Genomic DNA, 20,405 nt, shown 5'->3' with positions numbered 1-20,405 from the left:
CTATAACATGCATTGTCAAATCAAATTCCATCAAATTGCCAATCCAATATACACAAATTCACACAGATTTGAATACCAATTTTTTCATCATTTTCTCATCAACCAAACAGAGAAATGAAAAAAAAAAACAAGAAAATTCGATTCGATTCAATTCAATTTGCCTTACGTAGCGAGAGAAGAGGTTGGTGAATTCGTTCTTCTCATTCTCACTACAAAAAAGGAAGAGTTAGATCAATGAATCAAGCTCAGATCACACAAAAATCAATTCATGAAAATCTAGAAAATTGGATTTTCTGTAAACAAGATCTATGATGTGACAAGTAAGAAAATATTATAACCCAAGATCCAATTCCTTCCTTCCAACTAAACTTAAAATTGTGACGCAATTCACTGACACTCCCTGCAAACAAGAACAATCACCCTCCCATCCATCCTCCCTCCTATATCGTTGGTTAACCATTTCTCTCTCTCTCTCTCTCTCTCTCTCTCTCTTTCTTCCCTCTCTCTCCTCTCTCTCTGTGTGTCTGCAATTGTTATTAATTATATATCCTAACACCAAATGCATGAAAACCCAGGACTACAAGAGAATAAATAGCTAGGAAAAGAAAAGGCAATTAGCCACTCTCACCCACAAAAACATGTCCATGTACGTTCACATAAATACTCGAAGAAAAACATTCTAAAAGTGGACTAGCTATTTAGTAACTTGAAACTTGATAAACGACTCAACATGTAATGTTAAAAGGCATCCAAATCAGGTAGGTGGTTGAAATACCAACATATTGGTATTGGGATAATGAGGCCTTATCAAATCCCAAACCAGAAACACCCAAGCAAACCAAACCTTATCCCGAATTTGATTTGTACTAGAGGTATGAAACTAAACCTTCTCAAACAAAAAAAGCAAAGCCACACCAAATAAAGCAAGAATTTGCTCTTTTCCTCTGCTAATTTCAGTATTTCAAAACCAGAAAACATCATTATGAGGGTTATTCAAAAAGAAGAAAGAGCAATCCAAGTTGCACAACCCAAAAATTTGCTCTTTTCCTCTTTTATTTTCCTGAACTATTTTCTTTATGAATGTACCAAAATCACATGCTCATTATAAAAAAAAAAAAAAAACAATGTAATGAGAATGCAAGAATGTAATGAGAAAACTTGTTCTGAAATGGTCATATGTAAATATGTAAGCATAATTTGGCTATCATTAGTTCTCCGGATGCTCTTCGATAAACTTCGCCTTAACGGAATCATTCAGCACCTGAAGAAACTGGCAAACATAACTCGCTTTTGATTTTCGAACGCTCGATTCATCAACTACGAAAAAGCCACCAACCAAAATGCATAAAACACTAAAAACCCAAACGTGAAAACAACAATTCAAAAAACACCAAACGTGAAAACAACAATTCTAATCTATTTTCCTATTTTTCTGTAATTTTAGGGAAGGATATGTAAAAGCCACAATTTAAAGATAAAAGAGAAAGGGCTTGTTAATACCAAGATACCAAGAACTTGTGCAGTTGGTGTTGCAGTAGATCATTGGATTCATAGACATCTCAATCGTTCAAGAACTAATGATATATGCAAAAGAAACTCAACTGCAAAGATTCAAAACCGTAAATTGAAAACAGGAATCAAACAGCAACATGCAAATTTTTGAAAACAAAAACCAGATCGAAAGAGAAAGGTAACGTGTTATACTGACAGGGGGACTCGAGCTACAGAGAATCGATGTTGAGAAGGTCGCCCGTGCTTATCTGATTTGATCGATTCGATTGATTTGAAAAATGTTGGAACTCAAATTGAATTGAAAACAAAAATACATATTGGGTGGAGAGATCGAGAGAGAGGGAGAGAGAGATTCGATCGATTCGATTGAAAAATGGATGAATTGGAATTGAACTTGGAAATAAACGATAATAGATATTAGACGGAGAGATTGCCATAGGGAGGGAGAGATAAAGCTTGCCGTCAGGGGCAAAAGTGGAATGTTATTGCTTGGGCTATTCTTATTGGGTTGATTTAAAATTGAACTTTGTACTAACCATTAAATAAAATGAAAACTAATAAAAAAGGTTTTAAAACTTTGAGTTTTAATGATAAGGACAAAATAAAGGGTAAAGTGAATAGTACCAGGATTGACTTTTTAGTGTAAAAATGTGGTTTTTCGTTAAAGTGAACAGTACCAGGTGCTTTTCATTAAAGTTTCCTTAAATAAACTTGTAATATGGTTTTTTGTTAAAACTTTATGTTTTTAAGCCCTTTTGGTTAGTTTTTCTTTAAAAAAAATTGTAACGGCTAGAGATCTGGGCCCGCATATAAACAGTTTGTCAGTTTGTGTATAAAAAGTTGCGGGTGCATGATAAAACATGCAACCAGAAGCACACAATTACTGCTATATGATGTCCCAGATAGTCTTTTTCACTTTATGGGGCCATGAACAGTGATGACTCATTCTTACCAAATGGGCCAAATGTAGCAAGCCCTCAGGAATTGGCGCCTAAATCCTTTAGGGTAGATTCTTTATAACCCTCCATTGAAGATGGGTTTTGACAAAAGGGGCTAAGTTGGGGATTTGGCCCTCAATTGAGATGGCCTTAGGTTCTCGTTTGATCAACAATGAAGCCCTCACTAGAAGTTCTTACCATCTTTGCCGAATGAGAGATTTTTTTAGTGTATTATGACATTTGGTGTATTGAGTCGTGTTCCCACCACATTGAAAATTATTATAGTACAACAGTCACACATCAACTTCTATGTGTTGTTTAAATTAATTAAACTACTATTTGTACCTATTTAAATTAATTAAACTACTATTTGTACTTATTGAGTCGTGTTGCAGAGTGATGCCTTGTTGGCTTCTTTGGCCCTCCTTGTTATCTTGAATCCCCCACTAAAGTTCTTGACCTATATTTGTAGTTGAATGATTCATTCCCAAGGAATCTTTAGTTATGTCTTGTTTCTTTCTCCCTTTTCTCCCTAGTTCTTCTGCTACCCTCTATTTCGGTGCAAGATGGCTAGGTGCTACCAACCTATCAAACCTGCATCATGCCTCCTTCCCAAGGCGTTGCTTTCCCAGGTCAGCTTTCCACAAGCGCTACTTTTCGTAGCACACCTCATGGCTTTCACGCGTTGAACTTATGTGTGAGCTGGGAAGGGAAAGTTAGCTTTCTCCTTATTAAATGCATGTTTTGCTAGGAGTTTCACGTGATCTTAGAGCTAGGACTTGATTCCTTTCTAATTAGATTGGTTAGCTTGCTAGGTAATGGGTAAATTAAGTATGTTCTCTCTCAATGCTTGCCTATGTGGGCTACAAGGGTTATGGGCTTGGATCTTTGGCCCCAAGCAGCATAAAATCCTCTATAATCTTGACTCCACATAGGCCCAATAAACTCCTGTAACCATCTACACCACAATTCACTTGACAAACCCTAAGCATGTGGCTTGGGCTTACTTTAGCATGACAAATAGGCATGGACATGACATGATTTATATAAATATCTGGCTCAATTAACGTAGTGTGACATGGTTGTGAATATATTCTTTCCTCGATCCCACACCTTTGCATGTATTCGCGCTTGACTTGGGGCTCTCGTGACAATTGGGCTTTAAGACTTGTTGAGTTTGCTCATTACATTTTTGGGCCTCAACAACATGCAACCCAAAGCACATAATCACTGCACATTTTTAGGCCTCAACAACATGCAACATCTAACTCCGAGGGGTTACTTCCTCAGCCGTAATTGTTTGAAGAAGTTAAGAAAAACAAAAAAAATAAAAATAAAAATAAAAAATTGAAGTACACACTTGGCCTATTCGACTGCGTATTGGCATGTCCGCAATCATCCAAGACTCCCAGAAAATGTGAGGCTAACAATTTAATTAGAAGAATTGTATTAAATGTGGTATTCTGTTTTCTTAAAACCAATGACATGAAACCTCTTATATTTGACATCGTTAATTAATTAAACCAAATGGTTGGATCAAGCTGTCTAAAAATCGAGTTGGTTGTCAACTGCCAACCCAACATCACCTATCTTGCTTGATCCACACTTCATCAACTGGGTTCCACTAATTAGTTCAATGTCTAAGCTGAAAAATAAACAGTTCATATCGTTGAAACTCGGTGTGATATGGGCTCAATGTGTATATATGTATCTGTCAAAGCTTATCCTACTTGGGTTTGGGGGGCCAGGCTGCAGCTGAATTGCTGTTGAGAATCCTACAGTGCAAAAGAATGAAAGCGACCCGCGCTTTATATTGCTTTGCTTGATCTTGTTTACATTCGTAAAACAAAATTATTCTAACACTAATTATTTTTTTCACCCACCAAATAATTAATGAAGAAATCATGGTTGCTAAGTTTAATTTGTCTACAAGATTATACTCACTGCGCCTGCTTTTTTGACGAAAATCTTTGCACAAAGTACTAAAGAAAAATACCTCTATTTTTATCATATAATTATATTATTTAATTTGTTCTACGTCTTCTAACCGTCGTTATCACATCATTAAGGATTAGAAATATTACAAGCGGCAGAGAATACTAATGTCAGGTATGGACAAATTAGCAGGGTGATCGAGCGGAGAAAACTATCTTGTAATCGATGAAACCACGTGACTAGTATTTATCGGACGAGTTATACTGTTAAACAAATGACAATCATCGATTGCAAATCTATAGAACAATATATTTGTTACAATAGTCTCTCAATTCTCACGCACGTAAAAATAAATAGCACTGGACGCAAATAACATTGGCAAGTCGAACTGAAGTTAGTTGAAGCCTTGAAGGTCTAAACTGGATACGATAGAAAATAATAATATCCAAAATCTGAAGAATAATATTTATTTGGTTAAAGTTTGACCTAAACAGGAGATATAAAATCAAGCAAAAACTTCGTGACCCTAATGCATGTAAACTCAAAAACTTCAATTTCGATAACTCGAAAGGCCGCCGCAAATAGAGGAAAAACAAAATGCAGAGCCGTGTTGCCGACCACTTTCGAGAAAACAGTTCACACGCCAAAGGTAAAGTTGATAAGGATTTCTGAATTATCATATAATTTTGGTGCCATATGAAAGATTTTATGGACGTTAAGCCGTACTATGGTTCAATAATAATATCATTGATATTATTTTAATTAAATTACTTATTATTAATCGTTGAATTTTATCACAACAAATCGTGAGAGTTTGGAAAATGTACTTCTCATACAAATTCATGGACGGATCCAATGAATGCCTACTAGAGGTAGATGTCCCTACTCAAATAATTCGTTAATTAAGTTGCATACTGCAATTATATATATACACGTGTTATCTATGAAGAAAATATATGTCTAATATTAAGCATACCTTCATACTACTTCTACTCTATATCAAACTTAATATGATCAAAAGTGATCTTGTTATGTCATTGAAACCGATAAATCCCTCATCCGCCTCTTGTGTGTTAATATTGAGAACTTTAACGAAAAGCTCCCGGTACTGTTCACTTAAACGAAAAACTACATTTTTACACGAAAAAGTCAATCTTGGTACTATTCACTTTATCCTTTATTTTGTCTTTATCGTTAAAACTCAAAGTTTTCAAATCATTTTTATTAATTTTCCTAATATTTTTTCTATCAACTTGCCATTTTCCACTACTACATTAAAGTTTTTATAATATTGAAATTGTGATCTGTCGTCATTTGAAATTCCTAAACACTAAAAAGATTTTTTTTAATTTTTTTTCATGTTGTCCCCACTAAAAAAAAATTCTAACTCCGTCCCTTTATAAATTTATATATTATTTTGTTTTATTTTTGATATGGACTGTATTCTATAATTCAGATAGCTCTAAAATTAGAATTTGAAAAATAGAAAAGGCAACCCAAAAGGAAGAGTCAAAAGCCAATTCGGACTTTTGTGAAGCGGAAGCCATACAGAATTTTGTACACAGAAAGATTCACATGCATGATTAAAAGTGGAATGATAAGGAAGGATAGGGACGGCTTCCGCTCATAAAAACAAACAATTAATGTGTCATAGTACTCATAAAATATGTTTTTCTTTTTTTTTTTGGTGTCAAAAGTCCACTTGCTGCACGTATGAAGTGGACAGAACCTGACAGCCTTTACCTCACAGATGCCATTTGATTTCCCACCATACAACAGAAACAACAACAACAAAATCCTATTTTACTAAATGATATTAGTTAGATAAATCTTAAAATATCATTACGTTCGATTTTATATTAGGTCTTATATTAGATCCAAGTAGTCCATGCATATGATATTTTTTTTTGTTCTCTATACAATTGAGAGCGGAAGAAAGAAATCGAACATAAAACACTAGACACATTCTGAATATCTTTTTTTCTGATAGAAGTGAGGATAAAAAAAAATCGAACATAAGACATCAAAAGCAGAGTAGTGAATCTCGATAAAAATACAATGAGAACGAGAATTGTGTTTACTTTTTTCCCATTATTGAGCAATATTGTGTAAAATTGAGCTGCTATGGAAGATTATTGGCTAGCTCACTAGTGTAGAAAGAAAATCAATGAAACTAAATGTATACAGTATAAGAAGAATTAAAGCTATTAATATAACCTATTAGAATTCCTATTGCTTCTGAAAAAATCTTGTGGAATTCTTCATGTTTGCTCCTGTCTGCATGTCTTCCTCCCCAAAAAGTTGTTCATAAAATATATGAGCTCTAATAAGCACATAATAATAAGTGCACAATGAGAAGGATCAGAAAATTGACGATGGACATGGCCTGAAAAAACAAAGAAAAATATAGCATTAGACATCATTGTTAAGAGATTTAAGAAAATTATGGTCTAGTAATAATTTTCTCTGCTTAGATATCAAATTAATATAAATATATCGCTGTATTCAAAATTCAAGAAAATTAACTCCAACCAAGATCATAGAAAGAATAATTAACAAAAGGTAATGTTTACTTACATATACATTCGAGTCTGCAGAAAAAGTTAGCTGAGGAAGACCTTGTACTCCAGGAGGATTACCCTGGACTTGAGGAAGATTACCCTGGAATCCGATATCATAAACCAGAGTACCATCCGGATAATATAGTCCGTAGTTCCTCTCCGACGTAGGACCGGGCTTCAAATCCTCATTAAAAAGTGCAAAAACGTAAATGTCGACCGGAACTTTAGGCATCGCCGGCGTCCCTTGCTTCTCTTCAATTTTCCTAATCAGGTTACCATTGTAAATACCAGCATTTTCCGGCGTGGCGCCGGCCTCGTTCGCATCCCCCTTCGAAGGCCACCCGGTTTCGGATATCCGGACCTCGATGTCTGAATGCCCCATCGCCTTGATGGCAGAATAAACGGCGTCAATCTGGGCATCCAGCATGTTGTCGTAGTGGAGATTCGTGACTGAATCGTCCATGCCAGGATTAGGCTGGAACAGCACGTACTCCAAAGAAACTTCACTTGGACTGGCCTTGTAAGCAAAGTAGGGATAAGCATTTATCAAAAAGGGCGAATTAACTTGCGAGTGGAAGCTGAGGATCGGCTGGATATACTGAGCGAGATCTTGTCGGAAACTCCCCGCCGACGGTGGGTAGGAGTTTCCTAAAATAGTAAGCGAGTGCGCGGTTGTGACAGCCACTTGTTTGGAGAGGCCGAGGTCGACGAGGGCGCTGTAGACGGATTTCATTGCCGGGAGGAGGTACGACCAGAGCTGGGTGTCGTTGCCGCCGAGGACTTCGTTTCCGACATTGATGCACGTGATTTGGGTCTGGGGGAGATAGGGCTGCACGTTCTGCTGAATCCAGGATTGGGCTTTGAGAGGGTCGGTGGACATGCTCTGCAAGTACTCGTTGCCGAGGCCGATGATGAAGTCGACGTCGGAGTTGGAGAAGGCTTGGAGGACGTTGGGATCGGCGTCGTAGAGTTTGATGCGGCTGACGTTGAGGGACTGGAGGAGGACGGCCACTCGCGACGGAGATGGGAGGTTGTTGGCTATTTGTCCATAGTTGATTCCGAAGCTCAGGCACTGGACTTGGAGTGTTGAATCTGAAAACAGATACTAAATTCAGATACTAAATTCGATGAAAATACGTTGTCAAATGTCTAATACCGAATTTTAGAAAGAAAAAAAAAATCCCATCGTAGATTAGTGAGTGGTTAATATAAATTGATCACAAAACAGAAGATTGGATTATGTTTGGTTGGTGAGAAAACAGAGGAAACTAGACGGGAGGAAAAAGAGAATTTTCAAATTTTCAGTTACTTTTTTCTTTCATGAAAGCCAAAAAGGATATATATAAAGACCCAATTGCGAAAATTTTCTTTTAAGAGGACCCAGAAAGAAAATCTGAGACTTGTAGCTCAAAATTTCCATCTTTTTCTTCTGTGTTTACTTTATTTTCCTGCACTTTCTTGGGAACCAAACAGGTGAAGGTGGAAGAAAGTAGGAGGACGAACCTGAGAGACCGAGGCAGAGCAGAATAATTGTGAATAGGACAGTGGAGGCTGCCATTACTGATCGGATCTTGGGCTTCACCTCCAACAAGGCAACTCCGCCACCTCCCCCACTAGCCCCTGCAGCCTGTATCCCAAGAACTACGCACAACTTTTACCACCTAGCAATGCCCAAGATCCTTTATTATATATAGGAGCGTGCACTTTGCCTTCCAAGAACAGGTTTTTTGGTCAAAGAAGAAAAGATTTTGTTTTGATACACATATTTTACAAAAATTTATACACTACGTGAAATCATATAATCAAGCATTAAACTCATTATGGGAACAAAATTTTAGATATTCTACTTATAACTTATAAGCAGGGGTGAATCGATATAGGGACTAGGGTGGTTGTAGAACTTATCGAGGTCGGAAAACAAATGTAAAGTCCTTTGAATTTATGGTATGTGATTTTTTTGTGCCCACCAAGTACTTGATGAAATGTATGCTCAAAGTATCTCTACAGGAGGCCTCGACAACATTAGGTAGAGGATCTCCACAAATTCGATTGACATACGGCCAAATGGCTCAACAGATGACGACATGCCCACAAAATGCTCAACGAATTGCCTCACTAAAAATACTTGGACGTTTTACAGAGAAACCCCCTAAAGTTAAAATTATGAATCTGCCACTACTTACAAGTAGAAAGATATGTCACTCAATAGTAGTGCTAATGACAAAGAAAAAATATTTGTTCAGAAAAAACAAGGTGTATGATTGCTTGAGCAGCGCAACTCCCACACGGATTTCTTGTTTGAACACTTTTATCTGTTTTGATGTCAAATAAATCAACAATTCAATTAAGAATTATAATTAGCATAGTAAATTTTGCTATCCACTTGAAACTTATAGGTCACTAAACAACCTTCAATTTGATTGAATTCAAGCCAAAATGAACTTTAAGTGACATTCAATCACAATTGAGTAGACAAAAAAACGATCCTGTGTACACCAAAGTAAAGCTTTGTTTTTGGGGTACACACTGATTCGTTTAGATCATGGTGGAGGGGTTTCCTACTTTTGCACTAATATTTATTTGGATTTAGCGATTCTTAAAAGCCAATTGTTTGCTTTGACGTATTAAATTCAGCTTAGTCTCTGTTGGATGTAGTGACTTACCCACACGGTAAATTTGTTTGTTAATTATTGCTAGTTCATTGTGAGGTTGAACTCACCCTATTTTTCTTATTGTAGATAGTATCGTTTGTTAAAAAAAAAAGACAACTTGTGGCAAGCCACAATTATTCACCTATTCCGGCCCCCGAATAGGCTATAGGGAATTTCACTCTATATGTGGCCACTATCAAGCAGACTCATCAACTCGGGGTATCGAAACCAGGACCTTCCATATTTTTTTGTTGGGTAAATTACATTGTACTACCTCAGGTTTGGGGTCTATTACAATCGCATACAACATCTTTAAAATATTTCACTTTCATACCTTACCTACTATTTTATTTCAATATAATACCCATGTTACATTTTACATCGATTGATCAGTTAAGAACTGACATGGCTACCAAATTTGTGTCATGTGGCAAAAAAATAATTTTTTATTCATTTAAAAATAATTAATTAAAGAAAAGGTAAAAATAAAAAATAAAAAAATCATAACCCATCTTCTTCCTCGAGACCCCCACTTTCCCTGCAACCTAAACCCCTTATCCCACCCCCACCCCCACCTCCCCCGCAACCCCCTTACCCCACCCCACCCACAACTCCACCGCAACCCCCCTCTACCTCAACCCACCCTACCGAAAACCCTAAAAAACCCAGCTAGGTTTTTTTGGAAGCAAGAGTTGCAGAAGACACACAGAGGTGCCCCCATGGAGACAAGGAGAAGAAGACAGGTCGGGTCTTGTAACTGCTTTCTCCTTCTCGATCCAATTCTCTTCTCTCTTAGTCCACTTCTCTTCTCTCTCTCTCTCTCTCTCTCTCTCTCTCTAGAATTCCCTTTGCTTTGCCCTTCCCAAAACTCCCATTCCTTCATTTCGTCTCGGGAATTCAATTCCCTCTTTTGAGTTTGGGTTGAACAGCTGGGTTTTTTTAAGGTTTTGGGTGGGGCGGGTGGGAGTTGCGAGGGAGGTGGCGGTGGGGTGGGGTGGGGTGGGATGGGGGGTTTTGGTTGCAGGGAAAGGGGGTGTAACACCCCAACCCCGAATAATTTATTTCGGATAATAATTTTGATGGTAGGCCCACTCTAAACTCTTGAAAATTTTCTATTCAAGGGTTAAGGTTCTTTGCTTTTAATTCCTTAATTCCACAAAATGGTCGAAACCATAATGCTCTCACCAACCATACCAATATTCAATTATCTTACCAATTTATTCCCAATTTATTCTCTTAGCTCAAGACTCCAACTAACTATTAATTCTCAATTATTTAATTTCACTTATTTTATGGTTGCATCTAACGTCTCGTTAGACTGCCAACGTACCCTAAACAGGGATCAAGTCATTCGTAGTTCACAATTCATTATTTACCAATTTCCAAACATATTCTAGTAACCACCATATTCAACACTAACCTTCATAATCCAATTCATATCAAATGGTTACCAATTATAGATTTAGAATATCGAAATTTACATGAAAAATGGCAACTTCGGCTCCCTGGCCGTGCGCCATCGCACTCGTTGCCTCTAGTGGCGGTCAGTCGCCTCGAATCACCAGAAAATATCAACTATTTCCAAAAATTACCAAATTTTACAGGCAAGTATACTCAATGAGTGGAGCAACTTTCATACCTGCGACCAAGTCCAATTTGGCCAGGAAACACCTCAAATTTGTCACGAACCGCTGGAAACCCTTGTTTTTAGGTGTTCTTGATTCGATTCCAAAACAACTCCGTTGCCCCAGCTAATGCGTGGGAGTTGGAAGATTGCACCGGGTCGGGTCACGGGGTGGGGAAAAACCCGGTTTCCCCATGCTTCTCCCTTACTCTCCTTTACCTCCCCAGTTCTTCCCCCCCCCCCCCCATTCGTCCTCCTTTCTCTCATTTTCTCCCATTTTCTTTCAATCCTAACCATCCATTTCTTTCTTTTCTCCATCACAACCACACATGTGGCATCTGATTAGAGCTCCCACAAATCTGGAGCTCTCTAGAGGAGGGTCAAAAATACAAAAATGTCCCTAACTTTAAACATTAATAACTCTTTCGTTACAACTACGTTTCACGAACGGTTTTCACCTACGTGCTCGTGGGATCGTCCTCTATCCAAAAATATAAATTGTGACTTCCAAAGGTCTATGGATTTTAAATAATTAATTCTCAAACTTCTAACTTCATAACCAGTTTAATTTTAAACTAAACTCAAATGAATTAATATAATTTCTCCAAAAATAACATAAAATCTCAATAATACAAACCCGTAACTTTTAATAATTTCTAGAAACAAAACTTTAAAAGTTCTCGATTAAATTCTTCATAACCATAAATCGATTTATTTTCGATTTTCTCCACATTTCATAATTATGAATATATATAATCCATATATTTAAATTTTCAGGGTATTACATTCACCCCCCATTAAAATCGTGAAGTTACGAGCAAGAACTAGCACTATTTCCACCATCTCTACTATGGTGAATAAGATTATAACCTCTGTCCACGATTTTATTCAAATTAGAAAAAAAATCAATGAAGAATTTATCGTGATCGCACTCATTTTCTCAGTTTTCCAACCACCTTCTTTGATAAGTAAAAATACCATAACTTCTAGCCATATACCTTAACAGAATAAATATCGTAAATTCTAGCTGTAATTCATCAGTAGCTAAGTAAATATCACAATATCAAGCCAAACCACTAAAATTAACAAATCAGTTAGCAAAAATTTCAACCAAAATCATTGGAATTCCAACCATCATTACTCGCTACCATACCAAAATAAAGATCCAAAATTTTCATTACCTTGAAATGAAACCAAGGCTTGAAATTAACATGCATCAACCAACCAAAACACGGGTTGAACTTAAGTATATGTTCATCTATTGCATTTGAACTTTGGCATCTGGGATTTCACATACATGGCACACGTTTTGTTATTAACCATCTATGCAAATAATACGAAATATTTCTCTAACCAAAATCCAAACAATGCACATGTAGGCACAATCATATTGATTAGAACCACTACTATTCTTTCCACATTCAAGTTTAAACCTTCATTTCCGCAATGCATAGTTGATTAAAATGTCAAATGTTAAACCATGACTATCATGACTAACAAAATATCAGATTTTTCTGTCATAATTCATTAATGGCAAACCAACAAATCAAATTTGAATTTATAACTTTCTCTTCCCCAAACGTAAAACCCAACCGGGAAAACGTTAATATTAACGAACTCGAAATTTCATGCCACACTTTCAAGTTCCAAAAAAAATAAGCAAATCAACGAATTATAATTGTGATAATCACTCACATTCTCCTATTCCCAAACACATTTATTGGCAGAATAAATAAAAAAATTCTAACCATACTCATTGGCAACAATAAATATTATAAATTTCCAACCAAAACTTTATGATTGGCAAAATGAACATAAAAAAAAAATTTCAACCAAATTCATGGAAAATTTCCAATCACACTCACTGGTTAATGGAAAGAAAATTAAAACTAAATTCGCAACACCACCAATATAAATTCTCATTTTATGGTTCCCTTCATTTTTCGCAATTAACTAAATTGCCCACAATAAAAGTAAAACCTTTTAAATCTTCCTTTCGATTGCTTCACTTTTAACTTTCCTCAAATGTAGCCACAAATTTAATAAATTAGTGACTCGCACTTCCAGAGCACTACTTACATTCCATCATCCAAGGGAGAGAAATATATATATATATATATATCACAACTTTAACGGTCAACAAAATTAAATTTTAAATAATCACATAGTTACGAGAATATATGCTCGTCATTAGTTTTTGTTTGCAATATCAAATCTAACAATGCCAACTCAAGACCAAGGCAACCAAAATAATCAAATTTGTAAAAAAATTTCCCCATCAATTTTTCATCAATCATAAAAAGTTCTCATATCACACAACTAGAAATTCGTTTATATTAAACGAAGTAAAATATCATTTCATAATTTCATTCACATCCACCCTAAATAAAGGAGAAAATTCCATAATCTTTTCACCATTCCAAATATAATGATCAAGCATAACTACAGTTTATAATTTCCTTCCCATTCGAAAAATCACCGTATCTTCCATAAAAATTAAAGTTTCCAACCAAATTATCGTGGCCATAATATTTTTAAAATTTGTACCTATATCATTGTCAAACCACTAATTTCACCACCATTTTCTTTTATCTTCATCAATGACTAGTAGGTGATTGGAGCATATTTATGCGATTGAGTTAGCTTGTTCTCATGCATTTATGTTGTTATTTCTTAGTTAATTATGTATTTTAAGCTATTTTCGTTTATTTGTAGGTCCATAGGCCTTATAAAGCAATAAGATGCATTTTGGTGCATTTTGGAGCAGTTTTGGGCTTGGAATGGATAGCACATGCATGAAGCAAGGTGGATGGACGAAATTGAAGACTAAAGAGGCTAGGAATGTGTTAAAGAGAAAGAAGAATTAGTGTAAAAAGGACAAAGAGCTCAGCTACAAAGGGGTGTCACTCCACCATTCACCTTTCCACATTGCCGTGCACCACCATTGCACTCCTTTTGGATTCCTATGCCGTGCATCATCATCCATATTCCCTCCATTGACTCATTTGTTGCATCATTCCACTTCCTTTCCTTTGTCTACCATGTGCATAATATCCTTTCACCTCCTTGCACTCATTGATTCACCTAGGGCTAGGTTCAGTTCAAATCGGTTCCGTTTTTTGCCAAAACCAAAACCAAACCGAAATTTCGGTTCGGTTTGGTTTTTTTTCAGTTCAGTTTTTTTTAGTTTGGTTTTTTTTGGTTCGATTTTTTCCATGAATTTTTTTTTTTAAATCTAGATATTGGCATGTTATTTAGCTGCCCTAAAATCATTCCAAAAAACATAATAACGTTTAGACCTTAAACTTGATAAATATGGTGATAAATTATATTACTAAAACCTAGCTACTAGAACAAATGAATATCAAATCAAGCTGTTTTCATGACTACCTGGAACAATAGGCTCTTATTCCGTGTATGCAAGAAAAACCATCATCATGGAATGACGTCCATCCAAGCGGAGAACACTCATCAACCTGTGATTTATAAATTCTCTCCGAGAAGCTTATGGCTTTCCTTGCAGTATCCGTGGGTGGTTGGGTTATATATTGCACAGGAGATCAATGAGATGGGAAAGGAATATATGCCTATTATCATCCTAATGATTGTTATTTGCTGCAGGTTTGCTATACATAGAGAAATACATATCCAATGCAAAATAATATTTGAAATGTGGCATGCATATAGTACAGTTTACTCTTGTTTTCATGTTTCATCTTTTTTTTTTTTTTTTTTTTTTTTAAATCTGGATATGGGTAAAGAAACAATATTTTGAGCTTAAAGTTTGGGTTTCGAGTTTCTAAAGGCTTTATTTTTAATATTTTGGATTTAAAGTTTGGCAACACATTGGGCTTACAAATTGGGTTTAGAAAATAATACCCAAAATAGATAATTAAATTAAAAAAATAATTAAAAAAAATTAATTTAATTAATTCGGTTCGGTTCGGTTCGGTTTCTAAACCACTAAAACCGAAACCGAACCAAAAGAATTCGATTCGGTTTGGTTTTTGCAATTCGGTTCGGTTTTTTCGTTCGGTTTGGTTTTTTCGGTTTCGGTTCGGTTAGGTTTTCGGTTTTTTTCGATTTTTGGTTTTTTGAACCCACCACTAGATTCACCACTTACTCACCTTTCCACCCATGCCATGCATAATCACCCTTGTCCCCTTCATGCACCAGATTTCTTGCACTCATTTCATGCACCATTACACTCATTATCCACCCATGCCGTGCACCACCCTTGTCTCCTTCATTATTTCTGATTTCATGCATCAAAACATTGAATCATTGCACTCAATTGCTGCACATTTCTTGTCCCCTTCACCCATCAGATTTCATACAACTTTTACCTCCACTACATGCACTCATTGATGCACCATCCACCACATTTGGAATCCCATGTTGTGCATCATGAGTCTTGCTGCACCTTTGACTACCATGTGCATCATTTCTCTACCATGTGCACAATCATTCATGTTCCCTAGCTGCAACACCACTCCATTTTACCCCCCATGCTTTGCATCATCACTTCATTTTCACCTTTGAATCATTTCAAACACCACTCAATGCACTCATTGCTACAACACAACTCCATGTTACCCCCCATGCTTTGCATCATTACTTCATTTTTACCCTTGAATCATTGCAAACACCACCAAATTCCCTCCATTGCCATGCACTTCCTCTATAAAAGGAAGTGTGTGTGGCAGCCATAGAGTTTAGTTTTTGCTTGATCATTCATCCCCATTTCAATACAACCTTCACCCAAACACATCCATTCATCTTCACATCCATTCCTCCATACAAACAAACCTTCAAACACTCACCAACACCTTGTGCCGTAGCAAAGGAAGGGAAGGAAAGTGCTTGGACGTGCTTGCTGTCCAACTTGGATCGTTGGAGCGTTTAGGTGTTTTCTTTCTTTCGTTTCTAATGTTTAAATTTATCTCCTTTTGTTTTGTTGTAAATATGAGTGGCTAAACCCCTCTTGGCTAAGGGTGATTTCAAAGCCATGATTATGTGTGCAATATAATTTGATAAATTCCAGTTATGAACTCTTGAATCGTGAATGCAATTGACTTAACTATTTGATTGATAACTTATTTGTATTTGTTAATTAAGGGTCGACACTTAATTGGCATGCATAAATCCGTTGCTAGAATATAAGGAAGTTTCACATAATCGTTACAAACTTATATTCACATGTAGTGAAAATCGCTTATAAATGATCGCGTTAAGTTCAATTCCTAGCATGAGTGACATGATGTCATAGTTGCAAGTGCTTTGTCAATGCTTATGATTTTCATTAAATGTAATGATCTTTGATTGTATCTTTATTATGATGTCATGTAGGGAACTTTAGAAGAATGTTTTGGGTTGTCGAATGATGTCGTCCAATCCAATAAAACAAGGAAAATCTGAGAGTTAACTAGTGATGTCACGGTTAATTTGGAGCATTGTCGTTCATAATTCAATGAAGTAGTAACTGGAAATCGAATTATTTGCATACATGTCATGTGTGGAGAAAAAGCCTCTAGCTATCCCATCCATCACCTTATTTCTCACATTCGTTTTACAATCTGTCTAGTTTTTCATACTTGTTTGTTTGTTTCAACTTCGTCCAAAACTCAATCCCCCTTTACTTTAGTGTGTCTAATTAGTTAGAATCTATTTTAATTTGTGTTTTTAAATATTTTGATTCAAGTAAAAGTCAATTTTCGTCCAAAGTCATTCCTAGTGTCTAGTTTAAGTTTATTTAGTTGTTTTAAGCTGTTTTGAGTATTTTAAGTTTGCTTCGAGTCTTGTGAGTCTTGTTAAGTATTTTTAAGTTTAGTTTTATGTTTTTGAGTCAGTTTAGAGGTTATTAGCAAGCCCTCCTAATCCCCAGTCCAGAACGATCCCTTCTTATACTTGTACTACAATTGTCAAAAGAGGGTTAAATTTGTGTATTAAGATAATTTTTGCATCAGTAGGCTGGAAAAGATTGTACTATACCTGGCCAATACACATCACACTTTTTTTTTCCACAACCCACACGAGGAGCTTTTCTTCCAGAACACTGGGTCTTTGTGCCCATTCATTTCTCACATCCACAAGCCTTTTTCGCCCATTTCACATAACCACGGGCCTTTTCGCCCAATTTCACATTCATGGGCCTTTTCGCCCAATTCACATATCCACGGGTCTTTTTCCCAATTCACATATCCCCCCTTATATCCACGGGCCTTTTTGCCCAATTCAATATCTCAAGTGCTAGGTATAATACAAATTCTCCACCTACTTACCACCACCTCACAATCACCTTAACATTCAACATTTTCATAATGCATAGCATAATATCAATTTAATTCAAGATTAATCCAAAACTTGAATCAAATGCTCATCTTCAAAGCTATAACATGAATACTATATTTTAAAATTTTCCTACTCCCACTCAATTCGATTTAAAGCATCATAATTCACAATATATGCATTCCACATAAATTTCGTCATACTCATAGAACTTATGAAATAATGCAATATCAATACAATTCATAATTCACACCCACAACCCAATAATATCTCATACTACATAACATAATGTCAATCCAATTCATTTCACCTGATGATGATTCTCAACATATATATATATATATATATATATATATATATTTCACATAACTTTCTCATTACTCAAATAACTTAGAAGTAATGCATTATAAATGCAAATCACAATTCTCATTAACGAAACTTTCATAATTCAAAGGAAATTGTACCACAATCCTAATACAATTTATATATGTATTTCACATATGAAACATGAATGCCACTTATTCCTAAAAATATGAATTAATGCAACCACAATTATCACAGCCCGTCCCGGAGAAGTATATTATTTAAGTATCGACGGTGTGAAAAGACTAAAATGCCCTTAGGCGTTGAGATGTGTTGTGTGTGACATGCTATTAGAAGTGGACTAATATGTTAAATTCCTAAGGTTTTTGGGACCAATTGGAACTAAAGGAAATTAATGGTGATTGGTTGGTTGTTTGTAAACCACACACACACAAAAGTACCACTTTCTCTCTTTCTCACTCCCATGCCCTTTCTCTCAGACTCTCTCTCTCGCTCTCTCTTCCTTTTCCGTACGGACCACACCTAAACCAAGCCAAATCTTCACAGATCGAGGGATTCAAGGTCACCATCTTGTTCCTTGTGACCTTACGAGTTGAATGGTACTATTCTCTAGGATTAGAACCTCCATTTTCCCTGAGAACCCGAGAACCCAAAAATGTGCAGTGTTCATGCACACGTAAAAACGAAGGTTTCAATGATTTTGAAGATCATAGGGAGCTTCTAGAAGTCTCCAAGAAGCTCGGAGTAGTTCGTTGATGTGTTTTGGACGTCGGGATCGTGAGCTTGAATTTCTCTGGCGAGATCCTGTGACGTTTGGAGCTTCAAATTGGCAAGGTTGTGTTCTTCATGATTAGGGCTTCATTTTGGTGAAAATTTCATGGAAAATGGTGTTGAATTGGCTGAGATATGAAGATTTTTCGATTTCCTAATTTTTCGGCGACGGCGAGGAGTTCGGCGAACAATCGGAGAAGACGAGCGAATATTCTGTCAGAGTTGACGGAATATTCTGACGCCGTTAGGTAAACTTAACAGAATCTGTTAGCTTTTAACGGAATATTCCTAACGGGGTTAGAGAATCCGTCAGGATTCCCTGCGTGTGGCAGCGCGTATTGCCCTGCGCGTGGCTGCTCGTGTGGGGTCAGAAAATTATTTTAAAAATTCCTGGGTGATCGTGACGTTGTGTAGGTCACTGTGGTATATTCATATACCTAATTTGAGCTATGTATGAAAAGTTATTACATAGTTTGGTATATGTGCATTAAAGTAATGTTTATATAGTTACTTCTCCTATAAGCGAGACCTATTCGGAGGATGAACGTAGCCAGGCTAGGCATGGGGGTTACGACCCGGCTTCATATCAGTGAGTGGGCAGTTATTTTCAGTATATATATATATATATACACTTGACGTTTTTCCACAGAAAACGTATTTAAGGAAATGTGATTGAAATGCCATGCTATGCTATATTTTATTTTAGTATATGCATTATCATAATTGTGCATATTGTTGCATGGTGTTGTGAAGGCTCAGGTAAGCTCATGTAAGTTATGTTTGGTTTTATGAATTGTCGATGATGTGATATGTGATTGAATATTGATAAAACTTCACTTAGGGTGATTGTGATTTAGCCAGAGATATGACACATGCCTGTTTATTATGTCACCTCCCGCACCATATGCTCACATTGGATCCAATTTAGGTGCATAGTCTTGTCGTACAGACCTTATTTATGGTTCCGACTCGTAGGTGACTAGCGATTTATCGCCCAGCTATTATGTAAAATTAGTATTGAGCATAATTATATTACACCCATTATCGTCGTACAGACCTTTGATTTTGGTTCTAACTCTTGTGCAGTATATTGCCGTATAGGTCATTGTAGTGACTCTGGTTAGATTGACTTTTGAGCTATGAATTCAGCCGTACAGACTACCACAAAGGTTCCGGCTAACATGTTAGATTTCTACGAAACTATTCTTACCTGAATTGCTTATTCTGTTATATATATAGGCATGGCATACATACAATTATGAATCTTGATTTTTTAGCATGATTTGAGATATATACATATTTATGTATTCCATTTTATGGGAAAGTATCTATATACTTGTTTTACGACGAGAGGTTAGTATATTCAAAGGAAAATAAGGTTTTTGTGTAAATGTGTTTTACTGACCCACTCAACTTTGGTTTTCGCCCCTCCAGGTTTTAGGTAGCAAAGTTTGGTGGCCACAAGGAATCCAATGGTGTTCTGACAGAATCCGAAAAGTAGGATTCACCTTAGGGTGTTGTATCTTGGTAATTGTCCTACTTGACTGCAACTAGATCATTTTATTGCTCTAAAAGTGTATTTATACACTTAGATCCTCACTAGCATCATTTCTTAACTGGAATTGCTAGTTGCTTGGTTTTAAATTGTTCGTTTTTCCTTATTCTTTATCGCTTCCGCTTTGCACACAAGGCTACATCACGCTCACGTGATGGCCAACATGTCTCAACTTCGGTCGGGGTGTGTTAACAATGCATATCATAATTCGCACCAACAAGACTCAAGAATAGTGCATCTCGTAAA

The 20,405-nt window shown here is 36.3% G+C and overlaps 1 protein-coding gene across 1 annotated transcript; it reads right to left on the bottom strand.

Annotated features, from left to right (window-relative positions):
• Positions 1-6,444: 6,444 nt before the first annotated feature.
• LOC103453353 (glucan endo-1,3-beta-glucosidase 14) lies at positions 6,445-9,313 on the bottom strand. Its single transcript, XM_008392900.4, has 3 exons — positions 8,450-9,313; positions 6,963-8,038; positions 6,445-6,771 (listed from the first exon to the last, which is right to left on the bottom strand). Exons 1-3 carry the CDS (start codon positions 8,502-8,504, stop codon positions 6,709-6,711), a joined length of 1,194 nt encoding a protein of 397 aa, XP_008391122.1. The 5' UTR covers positions 8,505-9,313; the 3' UTR covers positions 6,445-6,708.
• Positions 9,314-20,405: the final 11,092 nt, after the last annotated feature.

Source organism: Malus domestica, chromosome 11 (assembly GCF_042453785.1).
Source record: "Malus domestica chromosome 11, GDT2T_hap1".
Taxonomy (NCBI): Eukaryota; Viridiplantae; Streptophyta; class Magnoliopsida; order Rosales; family Rosaceae; genus Malus; species Malus domestica.
The sequence above is the reverse complement of the archived record's forward strand: the minus strand, read 5'-3'. Positions and strand labels throughout refer to the sequence as shown.